The sequence below is a fragment of the Ochotona princeps genome, chromosome 12, assembly GCF_030435755.1.
Source record: "Ochotona princeps isolate mOchPri1 chromosome 12, mOchPri1.hap1, whole genome shotgun sequence".
NCBI lineage: Eukaryota > Metazoa > Chordata > Mammalia > Lagomorpha > Ochotonidae > Ochotona > Ochotona princeps.
This window is the reverse complement of record NC_080843.1, coordinates 42,434,239-42,446,593: the sequence shown is the minus strand read 5'-3', so window position 1 is coordinate 42,446,593 and position 12,355 is coordinate 42,434,239. Positions and strand designations below refer to the sequence as shown.

General features: G+C 41.1%; 1 protein-coding gene across 1 annotated transcript in view; it reads left to right on the top strand.

The window, feature by feature from the left end:
• VWA8 (von Willebrand factor A domain containing 8) overlaps positions 1-10,467 on the top strand; it is a 355,373-nt gene extending 344,906 nt beyond the window's left edge. Inside the window, exons 43-45 of the mRNA XM_058670689.1 lie at positions 7,182-7,280; positions 8,077-8,315; positions 10,207-10,467. Of these exons, the coding sequence (XP_058526672.1) occupies positions 7,182-7,280; positions 8,077-8,315; positions 10,207-10,315 (447 nt within the window). The 3' untranslated portion in view covers positions 10,316-10,467. The remainder of the gene's footprint in view (positions 1-7,181; positions 7,281-8,076; positions 8,316-10,206) is intronic.
• Positions 10,468-12,355: the final 1,888 nt, after the last annotated feature.

The window sequence follows — 12,355 nt, the reverse complement described above, 5'->3', positions numbered from 1 at the left end:
CACATTTCTGAGTCCATACAGTTATTTCAGCTCTCAGAATAGACTTCATTGTCAGTGTAACAATATTGGCCAGGTCAGCCAAAGCTTCAGTAGAGGTGGGGATTGGACTAATTGGGGGAGAATTCTTATTTCTGTACAGTGAAACATTGGATTTGGAATCAGAACACATGGGTTTGGCTTCCACCTCTGCCAGTACTAGATCTGTGGCCTTAAAAAAATCCTATTAATCTCTCCAACCATCAGTTTCCTCATTTGTGAATGGGGATAACACCCTCCTCAAAGTTTGTGGGAAGAGATGACACATGTGAAAGCATTTTGTAAACCAAAAACTCTCCAAATGTCGACCATACTGGTCGGCGGATGTGTTGTCCTAACCTTACAACGATCCTGTGAAGTAGTAAACCAGAGATCATCTTTATTTGTCAGAGAGGTGAAGTGATTTACAAGCTTACATTGTTGGAGGTCATCTAAGCCAGCATTATTTACAGGTTACAGACAAGGTTTGGAAAGGCTAAGTGACTTGCTCTAGATCAGAAAACTTGTAAATGTCAGAGCCACATCCAGAGTCCTTGACCTTTCGGAACATCCTCCCTTCTGCATTAACGTCAATGGTATAAAGAAAGGTTAGCCAGCTAATACTATAGATTATTAGCTAAGTAACACCTCAGGGTTCTCTTGACCTTTTAAATCACTTGTTTGCCTTCTAATCCTTTGTTGCCCACAGTCAGTAGTGCCACCTTAGAAAGGTGTATTTGGATTTCCGGATAAGGTTAGAATTGCATATATTGTTTCAGAAACAGTCGATCTTAGATAATTTCCTTATATTTACTTCCAAGAGAAGGTTTCCGATGGTATGTAGAGAATGAGTATTATATTAAAATAACTATGTGTTGAGTCTCAGCATTGATCTTTTCAATCCATTTTTAAAACTTTTGTAAGCATCTTCATCATGTGGATGCACAACAAAGCATAGCCTTCGCTGAAGCCAACAAGTGTTTATCCTTCCCATTTTAAAGTTAAACATAAACCTTATCATAAAGATCCTCATAGCTTCATGTTCAAAGCTCAGGAGTCTTTACATTCTATGTTAGAAATCATCCTTTTTTTTAAAGATTAATTTATTTTTATTACAAAGTCAGATATACACAGAGGAGGAGAGACAGAGAGGAAGATCTTCCGTCCGATGTTTCACTCCCCAAGTGAATGCAACCGCCGGTGCTGCGCCGATCCGATGCCGGGAACCTGGAACCTTTTCCAGGTCTCCCACGTGGGTGCAGGGTCCCAAAGCTTTGGGCCGTCCTCGACTGCTTTCTCAGGCCACAAGCAGGGAGCTGGATGGGAAGAGAAGCTGCTGGGATTAGAACCAGCGCCCATATGGGGTCCCGGGGCATTCAAAGCGAGGACTTTAGCCACTAGGCCACGGCGCCGGGTCCCTAGAAATCATCCTTATCTGGTGCTAAATCTTTATGCCTTTCTTAAAACTCAGCATTTTTCTTCATTTGCTATCGTTTTCTCTCAGTAATTTAGATTTTTCAAAGCAAATATAGCAAAGAAGCATCTAAATAAGTTTCTGAAGCAGAAGGTGTTGAAAATGGACCTTCTTAGTTGGTGCTTTTCACCACTGCTGTTTAATATTTGTGGTGAATGTGCAATGCAGGCAGGCAGTATTCCACAGGGATTTCAATAAGAATCACAATCATAAAAATTTTGAGCTACTCAGAAAAAGTTGCAGCATGACTGTTTGATGGTGTAAGAACAACAGTGAGGCTCTTACTGCTGGACTGCTAAAGCCCCTCCACAGAAACATGTTAGAGTCTCCATCAAGTCTGCTCCATTCTGGTTGTAGCAACAGCTGACTGTGTGAACAGAGAAGGTGAGTTGGAGAATACACACCCATTAGCATGTTTGTTTATGTTTTCCTTTAACTTTGAGGATTAGCAAATGACTGTTGGTAGAATGGTCAGATCCATAATTGCTATGGTGGAGAAGTGTTGTTTTCAGTAGAGTCTTAACATGCTCTTTTGTAACACCAAGGAATAGACTTGGAGTCCTCTCAGGCATTTAATTTTCTTTGGTCACAGATTGCTGCCCAAGCCCATCTGTAAGATGAGAAACCAGAGCCTGTGAACTGTCATATAACCCGCAGCCTGCCCCTGAGGTGTCCTTAAACCTTTGCCATCCTAACCAGACACAAAGGCTGATCTCCCTATAAATTATCCCTTTTCCTTACTACACAGTAAACAACAGGGAAAGAGGGAGGAAGAAAATGAGGTCTCCAACCCATATGTCTTTATCCATTTACCTTAGAGTGCTTTTGTTCTCATGAGCATATAGTTAAAAGGTAACCAGATACATCAGTCAGCTCAGTCAGCTTATATTTGGTCAGTTGCTACAATGTTTCAGTCAACCAATGCCTTGTTTTAAAGAGCATCCAATAGCTCATTTAACTACCATTTGCTTAGTAATCAATTAGCAACTTTTTTCCTTGATGTGACCGGTTATGTTGCCCTATGAACAGACCCCATGTCAAAGATTTATGCAGTCTCATTCGGTTGCCAGTTATTTAGTAAGAACCCTAACCATCAATTAAAAGGGAGGGAAAATTAGATAGTTTTATAGCCCTCCTACATTAGCCCAATTTGAGAAACCCTCTTCTGTTCAAGGAACATGATCTTTCCTTATATATGAGATCCTGTTTAACAGATTGCTTGGCCAGCCCCCTATCAGAAGCAGCTGGCCTGACACCTTCTCAGGAGGATTTGTTCCTGGCAATGAACTGTGGTTGCCATGACCATTGCCCAATAAGCCTTCCCAGGGCCTTCTTTGAGCTTGCTTCCATGGAAGAATTATGCAGACTTTCTCTGCATCAGTGCCAGTCTCAGCATTCACTCATGGTTGATCCTTGTCAATGCCATGTTAAAGCCAGAAGTTTCCTGCACTGAACAGCATTCAAGAGCTGAGCAGCATTTGGCTTGTTTTTGCCAAGTGTTGACCTTTCACTTTGTTCACAGTAAAGTACACTGAAGAGACTTTTCCTTTATGTGCAACAAGTTGCATCTTAACAAAGAACTTATCATCCCTTATCTAATGTATTGGTAAATTCCCCGCACAGTTTCTTTGTATCATCCATTGCATTTATAACAGAAACCTTACAACCAGGCACAAGGGACTCACTCTCCCCCTGCTATAGCCCCACTCTAGAGCTCCCTTGATTCTGCCTCCGCCTCCATGACACAAAATGTCTATGGAGACAGAGGGGTGAGCCTGTTTCTGGATCAGCCTCCTGGGACCAGGGTCCCCAGTGATCCTGAGCAAATGTCCCCCAGGGCTGTTTCCAACTTGTGCATGGACTTTTTACCCAGATCCATCTTTCTGCGGCACACTGGCCAATAGTTGTGGGCTCCTCCAAAGTCTGAGTGCTGTCCAAGGGGTGGGCCAGAGGCCAGTATGCATGTATTATCCCAGAACTCCAAGGAATCCAAACCTTTGACATTTGACTGTGGCTTCTTACATCATCATAATCAAAGTTGGAAGAGAGAATATTATTTATTTAGTATTTTGTGGCAGATTTACAGCTTTTAAATATTTACACATCTTGAAGTTGGCACTGTGATAACAGGCAAAGCTGCTGCCTGTGACTGTGGCATCCCTATGGGTGCCAGCTCATGTCCCAGCTGCTCCGTTTCTCACACAGCTCCCTGCTAGTACCCTGAGAAAAGCAGCATAAGTTGGCTCACTTGTGTGAGCCCTGTTACCCACATGGAAGACTCAGATGGAAGTCCTGGATCCTGACTTCAGCCTGGCCCAGTGCTGGCCAGTACAAACATCTGAAGAGTGAAACAGTAGATCAAACATCTCTCTTTCTCTCCCTCTCTGCTTCTCTCTATAACTCTTGACTTTCCGAACAGTAAATAAATCTACATGGCCTTCAATATATGTCACCCTTCTGAGGATGGCCGCAAGGTCGTGGGCTCCAGCCACATCTCTTCCCACTCACAATTTCAGCATTTATAACTTTGCTCATCCAGTGCAGCAAAGTTCCCCCAACTCCAACACCTCAAAATAACTTCTACATTTGCATAATAATAATTTCAGGAATTTTTCTACTTTTCCATTTTAAATACCATGATTTTGGTTGTGTTATGGTGGGTTGTCTTTTTTTTTTTTTTTTTTTTTTGTCAGCTAGCTTGGACTAACTAGCATTTATCACATGACTGCTGGAGAGAAATGCTTTCCAATTTCCAAACAACTTATCTGTAAAAGAATGTAGCCCTCATGCTGTAGTAAGCTGCTTTTTGCCCCAACTTGATGGCAAGCTCTCTTAAAGCATTTGTGGAGCACACATACTAAACATGCCCAGATATTCTAAAAATCCAAAGGTAACTAACAGCCTGCAAAGAACTCACCATTTTCAAAGGAACAAATATTTTTAAAAAAAGTTATTGCATGCCCCTGCAACTCCAAATAGTGTTTTTGCACACAGTAAATATTCAAAAAAAAAAAAAAACAAAAAAACAGCTGGGCATTGATGTTCCTTGATGTCAGGGATTCATGATCATTTTATCCAGCAGTGCTCCAGGTGCTCCCTAAGATCTTTGCCTCACATCCACACTCAGGATTTTCTTTGCAAATGCCCATGGTAGAGATGCCTCACAGTTTGTTCCAACCTCTCTATCCACCTCACAAAAATTTTTAGAGGGAGATGAGTGGAGAGAAGGTATTTGGAAGCAAACTCTGCATTTGGAGTGAACCACCTTGCCCCAATGATAATTTGCTATGAACCCAGGCTTCCTTGATGTCAGAAAAGAGCTGCACCTGACTACAAAGTGAATCCTTTTCTCAACAGATAAAAATTCTGGGGCCTGGCACACTAGCCTAGCAGCTAAAATCCTCTCCTTGCAAGCACCGGGATCCCATATGGGCACTGGTTTTGATCCCGGCAGCCTCACTTCCCATCCAGCTCCCTGCTTGTGGCCTGAGAAAGCAGTGGAGGTCAGCCCAAAGCCTTGGGACCCTGCATCCCCATGGGAAACCAGCAGGAGGATCCTGGCTCCTGGTTTCAGATAGGCTCAGCTCTGGCTGTGGCAGCCACTTGAGGAGTGAATTGGTGGGTGAAAGATATGTCCTCTCCTCGCTCTCTGTGTATCTGACTTTCCAATAAAAAATAAAATAAATCTTTTTTTAAATTCTGTGTATATAATGACAGGAAATTTAAAAGATACTTCCATACCCCTCAAAACAAACAAACAAACAAACAAAAAACTAGAATAGAGAGAAAACAACAAGGAAAGCTTAGAAACAGACAGGAAACGGTCAGCGTGGATTCACTTATAACTCACTGGGTGGGACACAAAGATTAGTAACTCCTCACTAAGGTATTGAAGATTTCTCTGCACACCCCTCCTAAAACTGTTCACCTAAACTGTTGACACCTAAACTTGTTAGAGTTATAGAGTTAGACTACCCGAACAACAGGCAGGTTCAGCAAAATCATGCTTCAATGCTATAAACTGCTGAATACTAAAATTAAAATAGACATGAGACCACTGAATAGTAATCTATAGCCATTTTAAGGTGTATAGAACCCAGTTGTATATAAACTAATAATTGAAATGTCAATGAAGTAGTCACAGGATGTGGTTCAGAACTTGCATTCTTTTTTTCTCTCTTTTAACATATTGGTTACTCAATACCATGTCAACTAATTCCATAACATTATAAATTGTTACTGATGTGATGTCAGGGCTTTTAATTGATCGGGATGATACTCTGCCAGCTCTATCTTCAGACCAGAGATGGTCTCCCCAAGAAATCATTGGACTTATCTGGACAATAAGATGCTGGACTTTATGCTTGGTAGATGCTTTCAATGAAAGAATCTCAACTGAATTTGAACTGTGGTGATGCAACAAGGTGGAGGAATCCACCATGTGGGGGGGGGTGGTTTGGGGTGGGGTGGGGGGGAATCCCAGTGCCTGTAAAACTGTATCACATAATGCAATGTAATAAAAAAAAAAGATACTTCCAAAATTGAAAAATATATGTCACATACTAGTAAGTAACAAAGTCAATGATAAAATCTTGGGATCAACAACTATCCATATCAGCTACAAATTGTATCAGTGTAAATAGTTTGTATGTAAACATACAACCTCTTCCACATATATTAAAAGAACATAGAAGCCTGAGAGCTTATATGGCAAAATAGTAGCAGAGATTATGTTTAGTGGAATTGTGAGTAATTTCTACTCTCTTTGTTGTTCTTCAATCTCTGCAATGCATGTGTTCAAGTTTGATGAACTGAAGAAAATGATTCATATCAGGATCTTCAAAAAGTTTGTGGAAAATGCATATTATGAACAAAAAACTGTGCCTGGAATTCAAGTGTTTTTTAATCTCAAAGTAAACGTCTTCTAATTCCAGTTTGCACAGACTTTTTGAAGTACCCTTGCAATAGTTTCTATTGTTGCATAACAAATGACCACAAACATAACAGCTTAAAAATAGCATTTTATTTACACATAGCTCTGGAGTTCCTAAGTTCAGACTGGCTCAGTTGGGCTCTCTGCTGAGGGCCTTGGAGGCTGAAGCAAGGCGTCAGTCAGGCTGGGCTCCCACCTCAATGTTCATCCTAAGTTCCTGTGCCTGTGGGACAGAACGCCCTGTTTCCCTCTGGGGCTGAGCCAGAGCTGTCGGAGGCTGCTTGCTGCCAGGCCTTTGTCCCGTAGTCCCCTCCTTCTAAGTGCAGATTGCTCCCTCATGTCAAATCTTCCTCTTGCTCCAGATATGCCTTCCTCTTCTGTCACCAGTGGAGGCAGGGGGTGGGGGGGATGGAATCTCTGCAATGTGTGTGTGTGTGTGTGTGTGTGTGTGTGTGTGTGTGTGTGTGTGTAACGTGTTGAGGTCTCCAGGATGGAATTTGTGGTATCCACTCCTGAATCTGGCATCACACTTCTATACTCCTGCTGGTGAGCAGAGACCACAGGAGAGAGGGCACTCATCAGAAACAAGTGTATCTGGAATTTGCTTGCCTTTATTGATAAAACCAGGTGTCTCTGCACTTCCTTTTGGCCAAATGTTGAGCAATTTTGCACAAAAACATACCAGCGAGTCAAAGGTTCACAGGCCCCAAGACCCTCCTATAGTAGACACAGGTTTCTAACTCTCTGTCTTGTGTTTAGTATGACGTCGTTGGACACTCTGGAGATGGCTACAACATAGACCTTGTTCCGGTTAACAAAATCCCCAAGAACAATAAGCAAAGGCTTGAAATTCTGAAGGTAAATGTTATTTGATTACAACTCTATTTTAAGATCTTCAAGGCGATTGGGTAAAGACTGAAAAGATTCATTGAAGAAGCAATAGCTATGGTAGGGAAAGGCCTTTGTTTTTGACATTCAGTACAAGCACCTTGGTGCCAAAAAAACTTGTCTCCACCACACAGAATGTACCCGTTTTTTTCTACATAGTTTTAGAGATTTTTGTATCAAGTTGGGAAGGTGGTGGGATTCTACCACCTACACCTCTTCATGTGTCTTACACAGTTTTTCTCAGTCACATATGTTCAGTAGAAGGAAAGAACACCTCCTTTCCTATTCCAAATTTTAAGTAGTTCTTAGTATTTTCAAGTTATAAATGTCATTTCAGCTACTTAAATCTGTAGTAGAAAACAAATACCATGATTCAAAAGCAAATTTTCTTCATTGCTCTTGGTACAAGTACCATGTTTAGTATTAAAATTTTGTTTCTGGGAAAATCTGTTTGTTCCTTATCATATCCTATGTCATGACTATCCTTCTGTGTGATACCAAGTTTGATGTTTAATGGAAACTTACCTTTGAAATGTGCCAACCATGATAGTTTTGCAATATTTCCTATTTATAATGACAGTGTTTACCAAATACAAATAGCACTGTGTACTATTGTCATTGTAATATTCAAATTAAGTTGAACTCAGAAAGCTTTTACAAATGTGTGATAAGTGTGCATTCTCATGGCCAATGGAAAAACCATCATGTCTACTTTTTAAAATAAGCTTCTCATCCATGGCTTTTGTGCAATGTCTCTTGCCTCCAGACAATGCATGCCCACTCTCAGTTCTGCATGAGTGGGGACCACACACTACAGGGGACAAAACATGCCATCAAGGAAATTGCCAAGGAAGAAGCTGATGAGTACTTCGTCATAGTTTTGAGTGATGCAAATCTGTCACGATACGGAATACATCCTGACAAGTTTGCCCAGATCCTAACAAGTGACCCTCAAGTAAATGCTTTTGCCATTTTTATTGGATCTTTAGGTGACCAAGCCACCAGGTGAGTGTGATCCTAGTATACAACAAAGAGCAGCTGTTGTGTACTGCTACCTGGAACATGCTATCTCATTGGAGGAGCAGTGGAAGAGACCAAAAGAATCAGTAAGAAGCCAAATGATCAGCGAGTTGTCCAATAACAAGTTAGACAGCAATTTATACATTTGGTATGTTACATGAAAGTGACACTCCCAGTCTAATCAGTTTGCTTTCAAGTCTATTAAAAATGAGGAACATCTGTTTTCCTAGCCTAAGAGATAATGCCTAGGTATATGTCTATGTGTACAATATGCAGATAGATGGATATGAGGATGCTTCAAAAGGTACATAGAGACATGGAATCAAAGGCATGAGTTTATTTTGTTGCAAAAATTTGTTGGTCCATGCATAGTTAATTTTTTTATAATTCCTATTTCCATTGACTTCCTTAAGCTCTATCCTGTATCTTCCCAGTAAGAAGGGGGAGATGGATAGATGGATGGAAAAAAGTTGCATATACTCATATGTAGGCCTGTATACACATACACATTCATCTCCCCTTCTGATGAGATCTAGGCAGGAGAAGCTCTTAGGGGCAAAGACAGTATGCACCATTAGATGTTCAGATATTCATACTGAATGAATAGTCATTCAGGAAATTTGTTGTCAGACAATAAATGCAATTGGGAATGATCTGAAAGAAGAAATCTGGAAACACTTTCTTAACTTAGATACACTAACCATGATCTTTCTGCTCTGTGGCATAGTCCTATGGGGACTAGGAAATATTCAAATTACAAAATGCTAGCATTGTTTTCTATTCCTTTGCCCCACTATCGGGTTGCAGAGTAAGCTCAGGAATAGACCTAAAATTATAATAATACACTCACTTAATTACACTTACTCTTCATTTTTCTCAGTTTTATATGTTAGTATTTTCACGTCTTTTACAACTTCCAGGTCTTCCAAAAAAAAACCATGTTTTCTTCTGCCCAGATATTCCTCAGCAGCAGTCCAATATTAGGCTGAAAGCAAGCTCAACAAGAGCTGCAAAGGCTATTTTGTCTTTCTAGTGAACAAATCCTGTTTGAATACTTAAGAAAGCATAATAATACCCTTGTGGTTTCCTAGGGAAATGGTCCAACATCCCCTGGCAAAAGATATGTTACAGAATTAGCTGGTCTACCAGGCATGCCAAATGTATGATACTACACAGAATGGCTGACTTATTAAATGTCATTCCCAAACCAAAAGTTGTTGGCACAGTGAAGGGAGCTATTTGTTTGAATAGAACTGTGTCTTGCCATTTTATTGCCTCCTAAAATGGCTTTTTGTTCCAAACGATAAGTTGATATTTTTTAAACGTTTTCGTAAGTCTATATAAGCTCAATGTCATTGAAGCAGCACTTGGATAATCCACATCTCGTTCCGCGTTGTGTGATGTGAAGCAAAAGAAACAGAGTGGGGGAAGAGAGAAGAGAGAAAAATGTGCCTTGGGATTTTCTGGGCAGGAAAAGCACTTAGAAGTGCAGCGTGAGGCCGGCGCATTCACTGAGCCTGATTGAGCTCATCACAGATGGGAGACTCGCAGAACAGACTCTGCCAAGAGAATATAAAATGCCAGGAAATGACGGAACTAGAAGGAAGACATTTTCTTCCTTTTAAATTTGCTGATTCTCTCACTGAAAAGACTTTTCTTTTGGTTCACTGCCTTCTCTTTATCTCTCTGTGTTGTTCTTCCAAGCCTTGCATTGCTTAGTAACAGAGCCAATTCACTTGAAGGCAGTAGGCAAAGTATCAGAAAGGAAATACTTCCTATCCTAAGAACCCAGGTGGACACAGTGATTTGCCAGGGCAGGAGGGTGAGAAGTAGCCCCTGTCCACGTGGTGATCTCCCTCCTCTTCCGTCTCTGCAGGCTCCAGAGGACCTTGCCGGCTGGCCGGTCTTTCATTGCCATGGATACCAAGGAGATCCCTCAGATTCTACAACAGATCTTCACCTCCACTATGCTGTCAGGTGTTTAAGGAATGCCCTTCATCACCCTCATGAAATAAGACAAAAATAAAGAATATTCTGAAGAAAAGGAGACATGTGCGGAGTGAGCCCATGCAAGGACTGGATAATTCTGGCTTTCCTGGGCCTGCCTTTGCCTGCTCCATCATTAGAATTGAGCAAGACAGAGGAGGGGAGACTAGTGCATGAATCTTCAATAATCGTTGATGAATTTAGAAGTCACTCAAGGAAGCAGGTTGACCTGCATTTTATAAAAGATCAAGGCAATGGTTGGTCTCCGTTTACTAAACCCAGAGGGATAAAAGACCCCGTGAATCTGATATCTCATATGATCTGTCACCTGAGATGAGAAGAGATCCCACCAAAAGAGGCCTCTCACTCCCCACTCTACTTTGAGATACAAGCCTGACATGCTGCCATCCGGCATTGGTTCTGTATTCTCCTCACCACATATTGCCTAGCAAACATTAACTGCATAGTGTTCAACCCACTGAAAGTCTTCCCCACCGCGGATTTGTATACAAGGTTGGATTTTCTTGGCCAAAGCCAAAAGGAGACAGAAGATCCTTAGCGGGCTTGCTCTGCCATGTGACTTTTCATAGGCTCTTGACACAATAAAGAGCAAATGTCTCGTTCTTCTCCGCCCCAGTGGAAGGGTCAAGACATCTTGCCTGCGTCTCCGATTTCTGCTGGTTCTCCCAGCACCTCCCCACCTTTTCACACATGGGTGACAGAAATGAAATGCTCAAACTAACAGATTCTTGCACGGAAACTCGTCTACTGAGAGTATTCATGCTAAACTTACCTAATGCAAAGCAAAGAATAATAAAATTGAAGTCAATGGTGACTGCAGATTTCTTTAGCTGTAAAAGCAAAATATACTAATGATTTTTTTTTTTCAAGCCTCATTCTTTTTTCTTTCAAAGTGTGCCTTATTCCTGCACATTCTTGGGCTGGTCTTCTGTAGGCTCAATGACACTTTATTTAATGTCAAATGCCTCAACCACAGCAAGTGTCTGCAACTAGATTCCTACAATAGCAAACTCCTCTTCTTCAGAGCTGGCAGGGTCAGAACGCAGAGACCCCAGTGTAGGTTTGCTTTGTTGTGAGTTGGAAAAACTACTCTTGTTAAAAATCTGGTCCTGTTCACCCTTCTACAATGAAGTTGAACAGGTCCATACTTTTATTGTAATTAATCAGAGGACAGAAGAAATGCTAGCACCATTTATTGTACCATCGCTTTTCCCTCTCCTTAACTATCAAAGCTTTAGAAGCAGAGATTCCCAGTACAGTTTTATTGCCCAGCGAGCTTATACAGCTTGTCTTGTTCCCTTTCCAGATGCTTTGTGTTTTGAATCAACCACTGATGCGAGCAATTTCAGTCACCTAGTACCTCTAAAGCATATTTGCACTAATAGCAAAAACAACAATGGCTGGTGTGTTTGGCTATTCACTGTGTTGCAGGTGCATTCCAAGTGACTTGCATTAATTCATTCAGTCCGCACAACAACAAATGCAAGACAGTTTTTATTCTGGCAGGGTTGGGGGAGGCGGGGGAGATTTGTTTGTTTGGTTTGGTTTTTTTTTGTTTTGTTGTGTTGTGTTCTGTTTTTGTTTTTGTTTTTGTTTTGCCTTGTTTAAGATTCCTGATACAACCAGCCCTTCATATTCCTGGGTTCTGGATCCCAGTATTCAGCCAACCTAGGATCAAAAATATTTCAAGAGAAAAAAGTGAAGCTACACTGAGCATGTTTAGGTTTTTTTCTTCCTTGTGATTCCCTCAACAATATAGGAAAGCAATTTATCTAGCATTCAGATTGCACTAAATATTGCAAGTAATCTGAAGAAGTTTTAAGGATGTGTGAGGTTTTATGCAAAGACCATGCCATTGTATATGCATGTAATGGGTCTGGACGTCTGTGGTTTTTTTGTCTCCAAGGAGGGTCCTGGAACCCATCCTCAGAAGTATCCAGGGATCACTGCATGAAACTTTTGACTCTTCCTTCTACTAGTAACATTCTCATTTTACAAATAAGCCAGTGCTCATAGGT